At 36.6% G+C, this 19,944-nt stretch overlaps 1 protein-coding gene across 1 annotated transcript in view; it reads right to left on the bottom strand.

Annotated features, from left to right (window-relative positions):
• The window catches only part of LOC133217111 (adhesion G-protein coupled receptor V1-like), a gene marked incomplete at its 5' end in the record, with an annotated part of 188,845 nt that overhangs the window by 137,146 nt on the left and 31,755 nt on the right, over positions 1–19,944 (bottom strand). Inside the window, 6 exons of the mRNA XM_061362253.1 lie at positions 11,684–11,784; positions 14,372–14,532; positions 15,695–15,834; positions 16,006–16,255; positions 17,423–17,607; positions 18,765–19,172. Coding sequence (XP_061218237.1) covers positions 11,684–11,784; positions 14,372–14,532; positions 15,695–15,834; positions 16,006–16,255; positions 17,423–17,607; positions 18,765–19,172 — 1,245 coding nt within the window. The remainder of the gene's footprint in view (positions 1–11,683; positions 11,785–14,371; positions 14,533–15,694; positions 15,835–16,005; positions 16,256–17,422; positions 17,608–18,764; positions 19,173–19,944) is intronic.

The following is a 19,944-nucleotide window of genomic DNA, read 5'->3' as shown; positions in this document are numbered from 1 at the left end:
GGCTTGGAGCAACCTGGTGTAGTGGAAGGTGTCCTGGTTGTGGCAGGGGGCTGGAACTGGATGAGCTTTAAGGTGTATTCCAACCCAAATCAGTCTGGGATTCTGTGTTTCTATAAATGTTAGCAGAGTCCTTTAAAATATTGTAACATTTTGAAGATAATGTGTCAGAATTTCAGGGTTAGAAAAATAAACTGAATCTTTTTTCCTTTGATAAGAAAATTATATACTGGAACCTGACATTTATCAGGCTCACTAATAGTTTCTGCATCTCAGCATTTCCAAAGAAAGGTGCTTTTTCTTGGGGTGAAAGGACACCTGCCATTGTGAAAGCTGGAGGAAAGAATGACACATGCCTTTGGGCACACTGCTTTAGATCAGCAAGATGAAACATTGTGTTTCTGCCTTGTGAATGGTCTGAATATAAAGATAAAACCTGAAAGACCTACAGCATTAGCAAATGCCTTGAAAGTTACCACAGCTCTGTGTGTGCAGATGAGTGTCATACACTGCAGCAGCACATTAAAACTGATTGCTGTGAACAGTTATCTTCAGAGGGGTCTCTTACCACATTTTATTATTTTACAGTGCGTGCTTTCTGGGCCTCTAAATAAGTCTGAGCTTAGGAAAATCTCATAAATCTGAAGAAAAATCTTCCAGGCAACAAGAGAGTGAGGGTTTGGTGGTAAATTCCCAGTGACTCCTGCTCCCAGCCAGAGCCAAGCTCTGCTGCAGGCTTGGTCCATGGTTATCACTGGATTTCAAATTAGTAACTTTTTATTTGTACTTGTGATTAAAAGACCCATTTTTCATTCATGCTTCTAAACAGAAGATCAGCATAGCCTTACATTTACTTTTTATGTCAGGAATGATCTATTAGTACAATGAAGATCAAGTTCACCTCTGATTTTATTCGTTTAGTGGCACTGAGCATACAGGCACAGAACAAAGAAAGCTTACAATCTAAATGCTAGAAGCCTCAAAGCTACATTCATTTAAAAGTATTAAATAAACACAACCAAGGATACATTATTGAGGACAAAGTTCACATGGGTAGGGGAAGATAAATGTGACCTTTAAGTCGCTAATTTGTAGGATTTTATAACACAGAAGGTGGCTAAAGAGCTAATGCTTTACACTTACTAATCACATGGGGAAAAACATTTCATCCAACTTCCTTATTTGCTTCTATTCCACTCCTTTTCTAGCAGAAAGCACATTTACACAAGGCTTTAAGAAACCAGTCCAACATTAACAAAACATATTTTAACAATTGATAGCATTTATGATGAAATATATCCTGAAAGCTTTTTTTTTCCTCAAAGTTGGGAGGCTGTGGCACCCGAATTAATAATTACCTTGAAGTGATAAGTGACTGTCATGTTTGATCTCAGCTAAAAGTTAGTAATGAACTGCAAAGTATTAATGCTGTATATTGGCCTGCATAAAGTAGAAGGCAAAGTACATGTTTATACAAAATATAAAGATAAATATATGAACATCACTTTAGCCTGCCCCATGTCAAGTGTAAGATTCCACTTATCATGATGAATTAATGAAATGGCAATCATTAAGATGATGGTTTAAGAACACATTAACCACCCCTCTACCCAAATTTCTGCTCCAAGGTAACAGACTGCAAAGATCTGCACCAATTAAAAGAGTATGACTTAGTGTGCAGGCAGATTTTGTAATAGAACTCGATTCTTTATCTCTCATGGACACCTTTTGAAAATGTTCATGCAATTGTATTTGAAGTACACAGCTGTATCTTGATCACATATTATACTCAAGCACAGTTTTCAGTATTTTAGAAATAACTTCAGGAGTAACAAACAGCTGTAACTATAAGCCACATCTAAGCATCTACACTTCCTTAGTATCTACACTTTTCAGCTGTGTATTTATCTGCCTGTGACATATTTTGTGCTGAATCATGCACACCTATGAAAGGCAAAATATCCATGTGCTTCAAAGTTAGAGGACTGAATACCTTCACAGGGGACACACTATGACTGCTTGGTCTCTCTCTTCCCTACTTTGTTCTCATTGTGGGAACACATTAAAAAGCAGGTCACCTATCATGAACCAGGGATTCACTTTTTGTTTCAGAAATTTCTTCCACCTCAAAGAGATAAATTATTCCCTAACTTACTTTCAAGGTTGGCTTTTCCTGAACCTGGACATTGTAGAGCACAATCACCCTCAAAGCACACATAAGGACACCTCTTTGACCTAACAAAACATAGTGAAAATACAAAATGCTGACATGACATACATGGAAGAATAAAAGAATAACCAAAATGAACAGTCTGTCTTGCCTTTGTGTTATGACCTGCTTGTTTAACTCTTAGAAATCCACATAATGTCATTTTATAAAGGCAGTTTCTCTACAACAACAGTAAAAACTTACCATGTGAGCTCAATCATATCCACCACTGTATAAAATTTTACTTTAGCCTGATGACTAGACTATCAGAAAGTATACAAGTGTACTTAATTGCAATCATGATTAAACTGGTATTTATTAAAACCTTATTCACTTATTTTCAAATGCAATCAGGAACACAGTACACCTAAAACTACACTTGCAGTATGAATCCGACAAGGTTAGGCTCTGGTTTCATTTACACCAATAATTTATCTAATTAAATCTTGAAAGAGACTTGTTGACCTACTTTGTATGGAACATCAGCTGCCTGGAAGATAAGAAGTAGGTGATCATGATAAACCTAGCAAAGGTGGAAATAGAAAGACCCTTTAAAAATATTCCTGCATATATTCTTGCACATGGAAGTAAGCAAATAAAGTGACAGTGGTGGAGTAAAACCAGAAGCTAAACATTCAATGGTTAGTACAATTTTAATTAGCTATAAAGGAAAACTATTGAAGCATTATTGTTCATGAAAGCCTATGGATTTCTTCCTCCAATAGATAAGCTGTTTTGGGAACTTGACATTAAGACTGCACAGCTGGTTTTATGAATTTATGGGTAACTGCAACCTCTGAGCTTCTCTCAGTAAAGACAGGGCTGAGGAAAGCCTTAGGTAGAGAAGTGAGCAATGGGAGATTTGCTACTTAGAAGTAATAGATATCTGCCCTTTTATTATGGCAGAATGGCACATGTGAGTAGACAGAACAAAGGCAGAGGAAGAAAAGAGGCAGAAAATGGGAGTTAAAGTTAATTAAGAGTTGAATAATGAAAAGCATGAAGCAGAGAGAGGCAGCAGTATAACCTGGTTCACAGTAAAATATAGAGAAAAGCAATGAATAGGCAACTTGAGAATGTTGCTGTCTGTTCTTTTCTGTGTGTGGTCCCCCACTGTTTGTGTTGTTGGGAAAAAATAGGGTAAAACAACAACAACAAAAAAAGAGCTGGAAGGCATTAACTGATAGAAATCTCACACTCTTATAATTTAAAGTGATAAACAGAACATTTGACTGCTTGCAATGAGGATAGGAGGTGTGAGATAATATAGCAGCATTCTAACATATGTTATAGTACTGCTCATATAGCTGAGTTTTGGCAAACACCAGGAAACAATCTACAAGAAGATACTAACAGCCTGTGCATTAACATTACATGGTGAATCAACATCAGAAAAGTGAACACAAATTGTAAAGTAACATTATTCCTATGAACAGCAACAGTATAAATATAAATAAATAGGTACTGCTATAGTGTTAACAATGACAGACCAAAGTCCTCTATTGGTGGAAGGAAAAATATAACATAAAATTTAAATTACATTAAGTATTTCAGATTTATTTCTTACACGCTCCATCACCTGGCCATGGCTACTAAGGCACTTGCCCTTTTTCCGTGGAATAGAGGTATTTCAGCTGGTTCTACATCTCCACACTCCTTGACTGAAACCTTAAAGATCCACTCTTACAGCATCTGCACTGCTTTTATTTTTGCCTGAGCTTTAGCTTTATGTTTCTGCAGATGGTGTCATGCTTATATCAAGCTTCTCAGAGCAACTGCAATTTGCCATCTGATGAAACTCCAGAGGCAAAATGGGTCCCTCTACTGGAAAAAGGAGAAATATACTACAATAAAGTTCAGGGTAACGAACTGCTGCTTTTTTATATAACAGTCTTTCCTCACTGTTGTATTATGCTTAATACTTATCTGATGGTCAGGTGCCCCACTGCTTGAGATAAAGATTTCGTGACCCTCAGATTATATAGGACCTCATACACCTTATCATACACCTGAGGATATCTTACATATACATCTTTAAAATATGTGCATATATGTATGTATATGAAGTAACAAAACAGCTCATAAAGTCACTGTATCCTTGAGATAAATGATGATTTCTTCTACTACACATCCCTGATTAGCCCCACCTTTGTCTAACTGATTCTTGGATATCATGGACTCACAAGTAGTAGTGTAATTTAATAGAGATAGGTCCTTAGAGCATTACTGATCATAAATTTTTATTGCTCTACTAGAAAAGCATTCAATTTAGATTACTATACTATGAAATTGTCTTTTATGTAAACTAATCCCCAAATAGTTTGACTTTTTACTAGATTGAAACTGCTTCTTAAAGAAGTTGCATGAGCTTAACCCCATTGGGCTCTGAATTGGTAGGAATTACTGAAATCAGCTAATAAATAACTAATTCAGTGTGAAACCTACTGACAATCACTGGAAGGAAAAGTTTATCTGCTAATTCTTCTTGCAAAGGTAACAAAGAAAATAGGTGAGACTCCAAGAAATAATTACATGTTGTATTATTACACTGGAAGGTGTTATCAGCAGGACTAGGGTATGTGCATCACAAGCCCTGTCAATGTGACTGTAAACCAGCTGACATTTATTAACTGTGATCATACAAATGTCACATAAGGAATTGGTGAAAGCAGCTTACCCGCATAAGCATCCTTGCTGATGCAGCTTTCCTTTCTGACATCCCCAACAAGTGCCTTAGCTAGCTGTGCTGTATAGAACTGTAATTTTAACAGAAATATAGCATTTTAAACTGAATTTGCTACTTTTTTTATAAAATGAAAATTAATCATAAATGCAAAGTTGCTGAAAAACATAACTGTCATTCTGATGTTTGATCAATCACGTACATCATGTGGTATCAACTGAAATCTAATTCTGCCTCTTGAGTGTGACCCCATCCTCTACAGAAGTAAGCAGGACTGCCAAGAGTATTTACTTCTTTATTCCTGTGAGATCAAATGATTACCAGATTTGTCTTCCCTTATTAGGAAATATGGCATCAAAAGGCTTAGATGGAAAATCTGTCCATGTTATATGGATGAATGGAATATTCCACAGTTGATGAATGGAATATTCCACAGTTGACTTAACACATGTTGTGCAGGGACAGAAAGATTGCATAACGTCTTTAAGAAATCCCACCTAGGGAGTTAATGGCTGAATACTCATTTGAGAAAGGTTCTGGTCACTTTAGTGACATCAAATAATCCAAAGTAGAAAGGATATCCAGTTTTATTTAATAAGTTCTAATATTCCTCTAACAGAAGTGGAAATCTTTTCCACTTACCACATTGTAAGTAATACACGTAGAATCTCTCCTTCTCTAAATGAGGATGTTTAAACATTATTATCCCAAAGATAGGAACACCAACGTTAAGGGTGGAAAAACACTGCCTGCTACTCACCATTCCTCTTACTGAAACATTTCACATTGGAGAATAACAGGATAAAACACATTAACATGGGGCTGAATCACTCCAGTTCAATTTTGCTTCTGCTGTGCCCTTTCAAGCCTTATGGGTTCCTCAGCTTCATGAAGGGCTGGTAGTAGCACATTCAGCATTATTTACTGCTGTCAGTATACAGCAAGGAAGTTAGCACAAGGAAATCTCAGGCCTAGTAGTCCTCAAAGACAATTAGGTTTTATAAAGCAAATTCCCTCACTTTTCATACATGAAAATATTTGTTGTTTCCTATCTCATGAGTTTCATATTTCATATGAACACAGAGTTTAGTGAAGCTCTGCACCAGACTTCTTTAGAAACAGCCCTTTAATTAGTATTTCCCATCAGCAGACTAAAATGTGTGGGCTTACCATAAGGGAGGACTAAACTGACATGAAGGTTTCTCTCTGTTGCCAGGAGAAAGACCACTCAGCCACTCACTGGCATGGGCTGCCCTGTGGTGGATGGTACAGAGGATCACTGCCCACCGCATCCTGGAACAGCCTCTGCAAACTCCTACCCAGGTATATGTGACAATTTCTTTGGGGTTTTGATTATGTAGAGGGGAAAGTGAGAATTCCCCTAGTTTTAAACAGAACGGTTAGGATTAAAAACAGCAGAAACAACATTCTACAGTTAAAGCAGGAAATTTTCATTTTTATATAATGACAGAAGTTACAGGCTCTATGATTGTTCATTCGTATCCTGCTTCTTCATCATCTCTTGGAGATATCATACCATCTTTAAAATTTAGTTTAGTTCTGGCAGAAGTGTGTTTTCTATCTTTCTCCAAAATTGAGTAAGACCAATCAATAAAACAACAGATTTAAAATTTATAATTGGCAGTTCATCATTTTCAAATAAATGTTTAACCATTTTTAAACTAGGATTGTTTGCACAATTTCTTCTTAAGTAACATGTATGTTTGTATTTTTGCTCAAGTTGAATAATGCACAGCTTTCAAACAGTTAAACACAGTAAGCATAATTCTTCATCATGCATTTCTATCAAAGTTAACAGTAGGATGAATTTGGCTTGTCAACTTGGTCATTGTTACAGATATTACACTGATGGATGATGGTGCTAAGTGCTACTGTATCTTGAGGACTGATTAAATTAGAAAATAAATGCTTTTTAGACAAAAATAGGATGACTCCACATATGCCTTTTTTTCTATTTAACCATTAAACTTTAATTTTCATTAGTGGCCAGAAGGCCATTTGTACAAAATTATTCATAGAATCATAGAATTATTGCTGTAAACAGATTGGGAATGCTCAAATATTTCAGGGAAATAGCTACTGCACATATATGAAGCAGCTCAGCAGTGCACACACACAAAAAAATCTAAATGGAGAACTCAGCACACGTTCATGACATTTGCAATAGTCATCATATGCTGCAGAAATGGCCTATGAAATTTACTGAAACACTGAAATTTAATGTGGACAAAATACATCAAGCTGAATATACCTGCACAAGCCACGTACAGAGTGCTTATTAATGTATTTCTGCCTTGGAATTCCAAAGCAAAGCATGGGAGTCATAAGCAATGGTTCCTATTAAGACTGTAATCTAGGTTTATAGTTGTTTGAAAAGAAGAACATTATCAATTAGCATGGCTGTATGGATACACTATGAAGTATGTTCTTATTATACTTTAATTTTTTAAATATCTAAATCTTTACTTAAATTTACTTGGAAACTGAAAATCTCAACCCAGTAATTTTTTGCTTGTGAATTTAAGGTATTGTTGCATGAACTTATGCTGGTTAAACAAACAAAATACCAAGACTAACTAATGATTCAAGAAATAATGTTTGTTGGAGACATCATGATTCTTTGAGTAAACAACAGAATGGAAGGGAATGAAAAGCTTTTCAGAAATATTTAGCCTCTTGTGTCTTTCCAAGGAGTTTCACAAAACACTTGGTGAAACATCCGTTCTTGAATACGCTACAAATGCTCCATTAACGCTGAAAGCTCTAGAGACACCAACAGTGAAATGAAGGTCAAATACTGTGAATCACCATTCCCCATCACTGACAGAGTAACAAATTACTGTGAGCAACCACACAGCAGGAACAGCCTTGGAAGACCAAGTTTCTGAGCAATGTGCTGAAAAAGTTTGACTGCCATCTACAGGTAACAGTAATTAGTGCACTGGTAGCAATTCAAGACAAAATTTCTCCAAGTCGAGTAAACACCCTATGCAGATATATTGGAGGAAACCTAATTATTCAAAAATGTATGAAACAGGGTAGCTAAGCAGAAATATTCTACGGGTTTGGGTTTTTTTCTTGTAAAAATATAACTGCACAAAGAAACACCAGCTTCTAGATTTGAGATCTAACAGATACAAATCTAGTGTCTGCTACTACCTAAATATTACTAGACAAGAATACAAAGTACTAAAATTTTCCTTTTATTTGAACTAGGAATTATTAAATGTTGATCTTGACATAGTAAGTCCTCAGTTAACACTGGCTTAAATAAGACTTCTCATACAGAGTCATTGGTTAGCAAAACCACCAAACTTTTAATTACGTTGTAAATATCATACATATGTTATCTGAATACTTGTAGATGGATACAGCTGTACAAGTATTTAGAGTTTTCTGTTAAACTTAGTCTTCCTAATCAGGCTAGTTTTCTCTAGACAGAACATATGCCAACATAACATAAGCAACTTTTTCAGGTGTTCAGAACAGTTCACTCTTGTCAAACATTTCTCTTTTCCTTCTGCCTTAAAGACACTTTCATTTTTTGAAACAGCTGCTGCCAAGCTGTCTTTCTTTCCTCTCCAAGTTAGCTAACTGGCTAAGCAGTTAACCTACTAAAACCTTCTTTCAAAAGTTTTGTTCTAAACTTGTGGAATAATTGAATGGCAAAAGAAAAAGTAATCATGAAAAGCCATGGATCTTTAGGGGTTGAGTATAAATAACAAGAGGACTTAGAACTGTTCTAAGTAGTACCTCTAATTAAACCAAATTACTATATTTACACACCACATGGAACTATTCTCAAGAATTTCTCTGCACAGAGCAGTATTTCATATAAAAGTTTAAATGGAGTATTTGTTTTGTTAAAATGGAGTATTATAACAGAAAACAACTAGCAGACGAAAAGCCTATGAGCCCAGCTGAAGTTAACTTTCTCACATTGAAAGTCCTTCAGGAGCTAGAACCAAGCATAGTAGCCATAAATATCTGACATCTCAGTATTACTTTTATACATGAAGAAGGAAAGACAATGGCATTTTTACAATCTTATGCCTTCACAGAAAATCCTTTCTGTCTTAACCTGTTAGCTTCTGTAAACTTTTCCTGTACTGATGATTCCAACGTTTTTCCACCCATGAAGTACATGCCTTCCAGTAGTTTTTCTTTACATACAGTTTTACTAATTCTCAAAATATACTCTACTTAGGAGAAAAAAGACTGAAAAGTAAAGACATTTAAACCCTCCCTTCATTCTTACTAGACATCAACATAAAAATGAGAGAGGCTGCCTTTATTTCAGAGCATTGAGTACACTAATACACTTTAAAGATCCTGACCCTTCCCAACTGGAGTCTCTACCTACACCCTCTGCTCCAAGGCCCAGCACCCCTATTTAAACTCAGCCATGGGCCGTTAGTTTCTACCTGACCATGTCTCCAACACTGCCCATGCCCCAGCTCCTGCCCAACCTTGAGAAGAAATGTACAGGATTACAGGAGTTACTATTTGAAACCTGGAACTGTCAGCAGATAAGAACTGCTAGGCATACAACCAACAATATGCTTGCACATCAGTATATGAAAATTTAAAAGTGGTATCTTTATGACATTTAAATAAAACTGCATTTAACAGAAAATGCAGCAAATTTTTATTTTAGTTTCCATTCAGCCCAAGCTTTAAAGATCCCTTTGTTTAGTTTCTTCCATACATATTTTGGACATAAATTGATCTAGGCTACGTTCATGAAAACTAAATTTCAACTTAATATTGAATATACCGTTGAAGTGAAACGTTTACCATAGCTGTACCTGCTTTGACTACATGTTCTTTGGCAAGTGTGTGTGATAGTGTGATGTTCATTTTAGAGCAAAGCAGCTACAGCACTGGCTTGAGAATGGAGGAATGAGAGCTTAGTAGATTGTTAAGACCTGAAATTAAAATTATAACAGTAAATCAGGGAAACCATAGAATCAGAGAATAGTTAGGGTTGGAAAGGACCTTAAGATCATCTAGTTCCAGCCCCCCTGCCATGGGCAGGGACACCTCACACTAAACTATGTCACCCAAGGCTCTGTCCAACCTGGACTTGAGCACTGCCAGGGATGGAGCATTCACAGACTCCTTGGGCAACCCAATCCAGTGCCTCACCACCCTCACAGTAAAGAACTTCCTTATACCTAATCTAAACCTCCCCTCTTTAAGTTTTAACCCATTACCCCTTGTCCTATCACTACAGTCCCTAATGAAGAGTCCCTCCCCAGCATCCCTATAGGCCCCCTTCAGATACTGGAAGGCTGCTATGAGGCCTCTGTGCAGCATTCTCTTCTCCAGGCTGAACAGCCCCAACTTTCTCAGCCTGTCCTCATACAGGAGGTGCTCCAGTCCCCCGACCATCCTCATGGCCCTCCTCTGGAGTTGTTCCATCAGTTCCATGTCCTTTTTATGTTGAGAACACCAGAACTGCACACAGTACTCCAGGGTATCTTCAGAAATATACAAATTCGCTACTACCACAGCTAAGTAACTCTTAGGATGATAACGACATCTTACAAAATAACTAGGCCAAAACTGTGAATCAAGGTAGATCACACAAATAATGACTCAAAAAATTCAAATGTAAGGTACAACAAATTTTGATTTACTATTTAACATTTGACTTATTTGTCAGTTTTCAGAATTTTGAACACACAATTATGCCTCAGGTCTTCACCCAAGCTATGTAAGAATTCTGTTGGTATAAAGTGGTATCTGGAAGAGCTGTGAGAACCTTTCCTGCTCCTTCTAAGTCCAGCTGCATGATGAACATTATCAACTGTGCAACCAAAAGCTATATAGTCAGGTAACATGAATAAAATTATATCCTAACCAAGTCAGTACACAAAAGGTTGTTTGAGAGAGATGCCAGTCACTAAACTTTTACAGGAAATACAGGGCTATTTCAATTACCGTGAATTTGAGTAGTTCCCTGATATCACACATTCTTCTAAGTACCTGCCTGCTAATCTGCTTAACATCTCCCAGCACCCCTGCCTTCAGCCTACATGTAAATTTAAATTTACATCATCCTTATAGAATTAAAAATATACCTAAAAGCTCCTTCTTAAGGAATCTTTCTATAAAGTAATCTTAATATATTTGAGAGTATTCATAGCTCCCCCTTTCACCAGATGTACCAAAGCTGAGGAAGTTATATTTTATAGGACATACAGACATATTCTCCTTTTACATGCTCCTTCAGTTTGCTGATATCACCTATTATTTGAACCAGTATGAGACAACTAGGAAGACTTTCTACAGCTTAATCTCTTTCACTATTTAAATTTTTCATAGCTATACCTTCCTTGAGACAATAGGGTGCAAAAGACCTTTCATCATGTACTACTCAAACCAAACCTTTTCCACAGAATTAATGATTACTGACACTAATCTACTTCATAAATAATGATGTCAGTGATGGAACTCTTTGTCTCAATTATATACCGCATCATTAAAAACATTTATTATTTCCCATATAGAACTATCTTCTCACATGGCTATATCATCCATAATTTTCTCTAAATATTCTGAGAAAATGTATAATTTCAACTGAATTGCCAATATAAGATATGAATATTGGATCAATTATAAGTATCATATATTGAAAGTCTACGTTTTACAAAAGTGTTTACACTGAAAAAGAAAAGGAGGTCTGTTCGACGTGGCCATGGAAGTGAGGTAAAGGAAAGTAAAGATTTACTTGATTTACACTTAGAGACTTCAGCATTTTTTCTTACCTGCGTACCCAAACAAGCAACCATCATGTGAGTGAGAAGTTTAGCTGCAAACATTGCACACCTGGTGCAGAAAAGGTGGGAGAGAATAGCCAAAGTGAAACCTACACAAAAACAAACCAAAACAAAAAGGGAAAGATGTGAATATTACGCTAATAAACTATGGTAGATAAGAACAACAATATTTGGTCTCTTGAAGGTGTAGATGATTACTCAAAAGATTACAGAGAGAATATGTTCACTTTGGTTCACACTGGGCTCACTTATGAACTTTTTGCTCAAGTACTAACATCTATTTAATTTTTTCATAGGTTTGAGAGCTAAAGTAATTGCATAATGTAAACAAGGCATTTTTGCAAAGCTTTTAAAATTTCTGAATAATATGGATGATTGTCATAATAGTTAAATAAAAAGCAAGGTTCAGCATTCATATTACTATATCCAAAAATGCTTTTAGAAACAAATAGACAAAAATTGCCTCCACTTGGATAGCATTGTTTTAGGAGATAGCTCTAACCTTCTAAGTGCCAGTCTCCCATTTCATTTTGTGTTCAGTGCAGAAATCTATTACAGCAGTACGCAGAAAAAATAATGTCAATTTTGTTTCATTAATTTATTGTGAACACAAACAGAACAGAAATGAGAAGGGCACCTTATCTACCAGTAAGCTGTTATTGGATGAAGGACTCTGAGAAAGCTGAGCAACTATGGAAAACATTGCTAAAGTTCATGTAGAGTTAATTGTTTGTGCACTTCCACAGCCCAGGAAGAGCAGGAATTTGGATACATAAGACAGATCTTTTACACTCTCCTGGGACAGACTGGTTGCTAAACTACAAGTATTTGTAAGATACGAATGAAATAAACCATTGAAGACAGAATTATTTCTAAACCTTTCAAAAATAACGTAGTGATACTTATACAACTATCTGCACAAGAATAGTTTGGAAATAATAATATTCTATTTCACTCTACTGTGCTTTTTTCTTTTTTTTTTTTTCCTTTAATTCTTCACACTTAGATGGAAATGTTAGAGAAATAAGTAATATCCCTATTGATGGCTTGGCTTTGCAAGCAAAGATTTTGGAAGGGGTTTACCCACTCTTACTACAAGCATGATGACCAAGGGCATGTGGGATATGCAAATCTGGTTGTAAAAAAAAGTGCTTAGGCAATCAGGAAATGTCCGACCAGGACTGTCAACTCCTGCGATTTGTTAATTACTTGATTTAAATAGATATAGATATATCTACAACTGTGTAAGTAAACACCTTCAACCAGCTGAAGAAGCTAAAAGTCATTGAAATTATATCCAAGGCAAACAACCAGGCCAAACTGTTTTATTCTAAATACATTATTATGACACAACTACAATAAACGACCAGTTCTGCATGTCTTTATTCCTTCTAGTTCAACAAAATATTTCTCTTAGCTTCAGTGTCCACAGCATATTTGGTTACTTTGTTGGGTTTTTCTTCATTTTCTATATAATTTTGCATTCTATTGCATATTTGTCTCATCAATTTACTTTTTTCTGTAAACCATTAATTAAATTTGTTTAGTATACTTTGTCTTTTATTTTACTTTCACTAACACAATCTAAGAAGCTTAGCTGTAATAAAATCTGCTTATTTTTATTGGCTAAAAATTTATTTCATTATTACATAAAACAATCAATTTGTATGGTGTAGGTGAAAAACAGGGGGTTTTCTTCCCTGTCTTCTTTTTTATGGCTGTGCATAACAGTTACGGAGCTTAGCTTTAGCCCCTTAAGGCAATTTGCTGGGAGGGCATAAACAGGGGATTCAGGTGACTGCGCTGTTTTTGTTATACAGTGGTGGTCTAGGATAGAGGGCATAAATCTCACAAGGAGCTGTCCTAGACCCCATTTAAATGCTTTAAGATTAGTCTAAGAGTCTCTTTAGCATGTTTTCTTAGTGACCATTTTACTCTCAGGTTCCTGCTTCCACAGTGCCTATCAACACAAGATGAAAAATTTACTTTCATGTGGGATTGTCTGAAACATAATAGTAAACTGACTGCAATATGAAAGCTGTAGTTTCCTTCTCCTTTGGAAGCCAAATGGAGTTTAAAACTCAGATCTCCTAATTCCTGTCTGACATTCTGGGACTTCTGCAAATGCTGTTGTACCTGTCAATGGAGTCATGATTCTTACAGGTTAAACTCTCAGGCTTCTACAATGACATTAGGTAGCAGTTAGGCAGCAGAGTGTAATGGAGCTCTACACGCATGACATGGAATCTATCTCACTCTAGTTACCACTTCTGAATGTAAATTGCCAACTAAAATTGTCAAAAAACTGTCAGGGTAGGTAGAAAAGCACCTAAAAGATTTGACACTGAGGTCAACTGTACTGCTGCTAGAGACACAGGTGAATTTGGGTCTTCTAAGATTCCTCTCCTGAATAAATAACATATTTCTCTTTTACATGGTTCAATAAGACATCACAAAGAAACATACTTGCTGGATCATTTTTTCCAAAAGTGGCAAAATTTGTCATTGTGCAAATATCAGACCAAATGGCAACTTCAATACCATGAAGTTAGCTAACATTCCTCCAATAGTCCTCCAGATACAGAGATTGTCATCAGTTAATAAAATTGCTCAAAATCAATCAGCCTTACTGGTCCTCAGTTGTTATCAATGAGAAAACTCCTTAAACCAACTGACCTGAAATGCAGATGAATCCAGAAGAGAAAAAAGCCTCGTTGTATGAAGACAAGTTATCTGTTTGGGCATAAACTGCATAAATGGACATATGAGAACAAGAGCATTCCACGTAGTCTGACGAGTCATCCATCACTTTGCAGAACCCAGTATCAGACAGCCAGCTGCAAACCGAAAGATTAACAAAGCTGGAAATGGGTTTGTGTAATTTATATGCTAAGTATTCTTGAAAGCTGTTGTATTTCTGAAATACTAAGTTTTCTAAACTGTCGCGTAGGTGTTTGTGTAATCTTCCAGGTGCGGATAGCTTGTTTTGGTTTTTGTTTTTTATTTTCATGAGTAAAATAATTGTAAATATACGATAATGAATATTTTTTCCATACAAGGGTTTTTTGTGGCCATATTTTTAAAACTTCTGAAAGATTTACAGGTTTGCCTGGCTTTTCAAATAATTTCTTTCTTAACTTGCACAATACATTACCCCATTATGGAGAACACTTCATTTTATATTGCTATTTGTTGTTTTGAAACTAAAATTAATGTTTTGTCTTCTTTCAATATTGCTGAACTATTTTGAAAAAAGATACTACAGCTGACATCCTAAGCCACTTCTAGTGGAAGTCACATCTGTTCCGTACTACAGTGTCTAGACAAAAGGAGAGAATACAGGTGCATTCTGCTGCATGTCCTTTCTGTAGAGAAATAGTTTATATCAGTAACAGACTGATATAATCCAGCCAGTATAATGAAATCATATCTAAACCAACTAAATCTCAGCAGGACACAGAATATAATTCTCTCCAAATTCATTTATAATGTGTGAACAGGGAAGACAGCCTAATCAAATAATGGTGCACTGAAGAGTATACACAGAAAAAGTTTATTCCATGGTTTGTAATGGTATGAAATGCTGAAATTCTGGATGGTGCAAGGAAAAACTGTACAAGTCTGTGACAGATAATCACTTTGGGGATGAAATACACAAAATCACATTCAGCAAATACAGTTAGAAAGTATAGTGTTAGGGGAATTACTATTTATACTTCTCCTGGTCTTATTCTTCCCTGGGAATTTACTTTTAGCCACTACTGAAGGCAGGGTACTGGAGGTCTAGATAAGTCCCTAAGATACCCCTTAACAAGTTTTTTTGGTTCACTTACACATATCTTTGTGCTGGCACAAAGGCCAGAAAAAATAAGGAGAAAACACACATCCAGAAATTGATAATTTTATACTTCCAAATGATCTAATCAGAGTTCTCACGTATTAGGCAAATAAACAGGTTCATGGTAGAAACTGGATAACTAAACCAGTTAATAAAATAACCTTTCAGCAGCTTGATTCCAGAGGAGACATAGAGACTTTTGTGGAACAATACGACTTCCTGTAGCATAAACCCGATAAATGACTTCATTGTTATCTTTTAAAGGCTGTGAACTCCAACCCTTCAAACTCATAGAAAAAACCTGAAACAACATGCACAACATAAATACAAATTTAGTATTAAAATACAACAGTTAGTTGCATTTTAATCAGAAACACAAATGTTCACATTATTGTACATATATTTAAGGTGTTTTGAGTCATATCTAAATTAAACTAATTTCTTGAAAAAATAAATTGCATTATCTTCAAACCTTGTTCTTCAGGGCAAGTTCTTTATCTCCAGTAATGAACCACTGCTGACTGCTGTATTCTGTGAACTGCACGGATTCACAGTTCTCTCGTTGAGGAGGTGATAATGAAACAGAGACGTCTAGTAAATGTTCAGGCACTTGAATAGAATCCCCATCTTTTCCATCAAATCTGTGTCCATTGATTTGCTGAGGAAACCAGTTGTGAGCCATTATTGCAATGTATGGGCAGCTGTCAAGGATATTTTTACCTCTGTTGAATTGGAAAAGCAATAGATCTGGTAAGTGGAAATGAGCTTCACTATTCTTCACAGAATAGCTCTAAAATGTGTTTGTAATTAATATTTAATTCCTCCATAATTTTTAGTCTTTATGATATTTAATTGACAAACAGTTTCAATTTGTGTGATAAAGCCAGGGGCTAAATTATTATGTATTTCCGCTTCTCCATTTCCCCTCCCCTGGGTTTTGCTCACTATGATCTGCAAACAAAACCCCTCCATGGTAAACTAGGTTATCATAACACTCATCATTATAACTTGATGCAGAGATTAGCCTACAAGAATGAGACATTAAAATATATGATCTTGCTTTACCTCTTTTCCCCAACCAATGATGCAAAAGACCTTGGAGTAAAGAATTTTAACTTTCAAGTTCTCGACACTGTTCAGGACAGTGTTGTTATTGATGCCACTTGCTGTCTTTTGGCTGAGATGGGATTCATACCCCCTGCAACTTAGGATGCGGCAAGAAAATTTGTATCTTCAAGCTGTGATAGAAATCTAAACTATGTTGATTTTTTGAGGGGGAAAAGGAAGTAATTTTTTCCTAAATTCAACTACCAGTTGTTTAATAGATTCACAGAGGGAGAAATTCAGAAAGAATTCACCACTTTAAACCATCTGACTCACAAAAGTGTGTAATGTATTTCTGCAGTCACCTATTTCCCCTGCCCATAAGCCTGACTACAGGGTATTACGCACTTGCAGACACAAATATCAATTTGAAACTAAATGTGAAAAGTACACTTAGCATTTAAAAAATGGTAAATAATGTTCAGGTGAGCAAAACAAAACATGCAGAAATTACAAAATCCCAGGAGAAATGTTGGGTTAGTGGTTCTCCTCTAAGTCTTAGAACATAGCTCTCCATCATAGACTTACATAGTATTTTCTTAATAAGAGTAATGAATATTTTCCAGGCAGTATTTGAACCAAAGCTGACTTAGTATGTCCAGATTCCTACTCCCACAGCTATGCTCTATCTTTGTACCAGTTATTTGTGACACCATCTCATACTGCTAGTATAGTGCTGTCTGATTGTGACACAGTGTAATGCATTTCTGTGTAGGTGACAGATGACAGCCATATGTATGTTGTCACATATTTCTAAAACATATTACGAATTCAAGTTTACTAACCTTTCTCCGGGTGATCCACACATTATCCCAGTCAACAGGGAAAAAGCAAACTTCTCAGTCACCCCAGCAAGCAGGCTATATCCTCGTGTGTCCTCACGTTTCGGGCTAGCCAGAGCACAGAGTATCTCATAGAAAAGACTTCTACTTTTATCAGTGAGTAGCTGTTTTTCACCTATGTCTGTAACCTAATGAGAGGAGAAGAAATCAAACACTTCATGTGCAGAAGTCTGCTCATGAAATTTCCTCATGTCGAACAGTTTAGTAAGACCTTCAGTTTTACCCCAGTGTTCATTCTGTCAGTTTAGAATATCTTTTCCACTTTCTGATCATGGCTGTCAAGGCACAAGACGCAGCCTATGTCAGAACTAAAGATATGCTTACTAACAGGGATTTGGTTATTAAAGAAACCATGTGGCATTTTCATTTTTTCACAAATCAAGGATTGTTGAGTCCTGAAAATTTTTGCCCTTATTTTCTGTATTCTGTGTCAAAACAGCAACACAGACAAAACACTGTTCAAGAATATTGTTATACTGCTTTGTGTCTATGTATTTAAATGTTTTCCAGCTTCTGTGCATTATTCTGTAAGTCCAGAAGAGCCAGAAAGACATAACTAGTCCCAGAGTTTTGATGCAAGGCTGAAGTGCTCAGCTACCCTGCCAACCCGAGCCCCAAAGCTACTGCAGGGAGAAAGGCAAACTGCATGCCTGATCAATAGAACAGCAGACTTCAGCTGGCCCTTGCAGGATTTGGTTGTGTGTTGACTGCAGTGAGCTGTGAAGATACAACCAAACCTTGGGCTCAGCGTCTTGTGCCAGGGCTAAAACAAATAAAGACGTGGCCTGAAAATCAAGAAACCATAGTCATAGAATCAGAAACTCATAGAATGGTTTGGGTTGGAATACACCTTAAAGCTCATCCAGTCACAACCCCCTGCCATGGGCAGGGACACCTTGAACAATGCCAGTGATGGGGCAGCCACAGCTTCTCTGGGCAACCTGTGCCAGGGCCTCAGCACCTTCACAGGGAAAAGCTTCTTCATAAAATCTAATATGTAAATCTAGCTTCTGTCAGCTTAATGCCATTCCCCCCTGTCCTGTCCCTAGAGGCCCTTTTCCATAGTCCCTCTCCAGCTTTTTTGTCTCCAGCTTCCTCTCCTTTGAAAGTGGGACTTCACAGTTTCTATTGTTAACTTTCTGTTCTGTGTCACTGACTCACTGGTGAGGATGCTAACCTTGATCTTGTCACAGGCCTGTGACACAGGCCAGTTAAATCTAAACACATAGTTTTATACTCTTTTTTAAAGCCACTGGTCATTCTGGAAAGAGCAGGAGAGGTTTACCTTCTCTATGATGTGCATCACAGCAGTAAGCTGCTCTTCTGTAGTTTCCGTAGCCACTCTGGCATTCAGATTCTGGAGGACTCTGTGTAAAATGGTGTCATCAAGAGGCTGATGCAGTTGATCAATCAGCCCCCAGACTGGCAAGGAGTCAAAATCTGAGACAATTGTGATGTTAGCAATACCATACACATCATCTACTCTGGCACTGCCTGTGGGATTAGAAAGTACAACCTGGAAACGTTTAGGAAATGGGTTTAAAGATCCTGTCTTTGGGGTCAGTGTCACATCCAGAAACGCGCTTTTCTGTCCAGGTTCAAAAGTCAATAAACCTTCAGATCTTGCAAAATCCTGCCCTGCCACAGCTGGAGATATGAATGTCCGACCAATAGGTTCAGGTTTTTGTAGCTCCTTAAAACAAACCAAAAGAGGTTTAGGTAACATTGTGATAGATAAAATTTTTCAAAACCAGCTGCTGTAGAATACACATACTTTAAGTGGGTAAAATTTAAATATGTAAAAAAAGAAGTCCTCTTCCAAAATACACTTAAGAATGATATCATAATTGCATTAAATGAAAGCACAATCTGTCACTTGTAGTCAGTGACAGCCTAGGAGAAGAATCATATATATTGGCAATAGCAAACGGGATCCCACTTTTTCTTTTCCCAAACAAAAATCACAAAGCTTTTCTGGATGAACAGATGTTACAAAAATGTTATCACATTCATAACGTGAATTAAGGAGGGGTTGATGTAGTTTGTGTCTGCAGCACGAACTCCCTCAGTTCAAGGTACAGACAGGCATCACAGACACATAAAACCTAAACAAAAGCAGAGCATAGGTTTTGGAAATCTGTGCCCAAACTAATATCAATTCACGATATATTCAGTCCCAGTGTAAATAATTAAAATGAGAACAATCCACTTTGGTCCAAAGGTCAAAAAAATCCAAAACAAAACACTATGGAATTCACATGCAAAGCAGAAAGATAAACTTATTTAGGAATGCTGAACAGCCTCATTTGCCTGTGATGTACCACTGTTTTTACCTTCCATGAATTTTGCAGATATTGTTTCATTCTTCACATTCTTGCTCTTTTTTGTCAGTTTCCATAACCTTGATATTAGTCTGGTAATGTAATAAACTTTTCTTAAGTGGAAACTAACATTCTGGGCTATTA

The sequence above is a fragment of the Neopsephotus bourkii genome, unplaced genomic scaffold (assembly GCF_033783945.1).
Source record: "Neopsephotus bourkii isolate Nb327-2 ecotype Australia unplaced genomic scaffold, CSIRO-AGI_Nbou_v1 NB_1106, whole genome shotgun sequence".
NCBI lineage: Eukaryota > Metazoa > Chordata > Aves > Psittaciformes > Psittacidae > Neopsephotus > Neopsephotus bourkii.
This window is presented reverse-complemented; position numbering and strand designations above follow the sequence as displayed.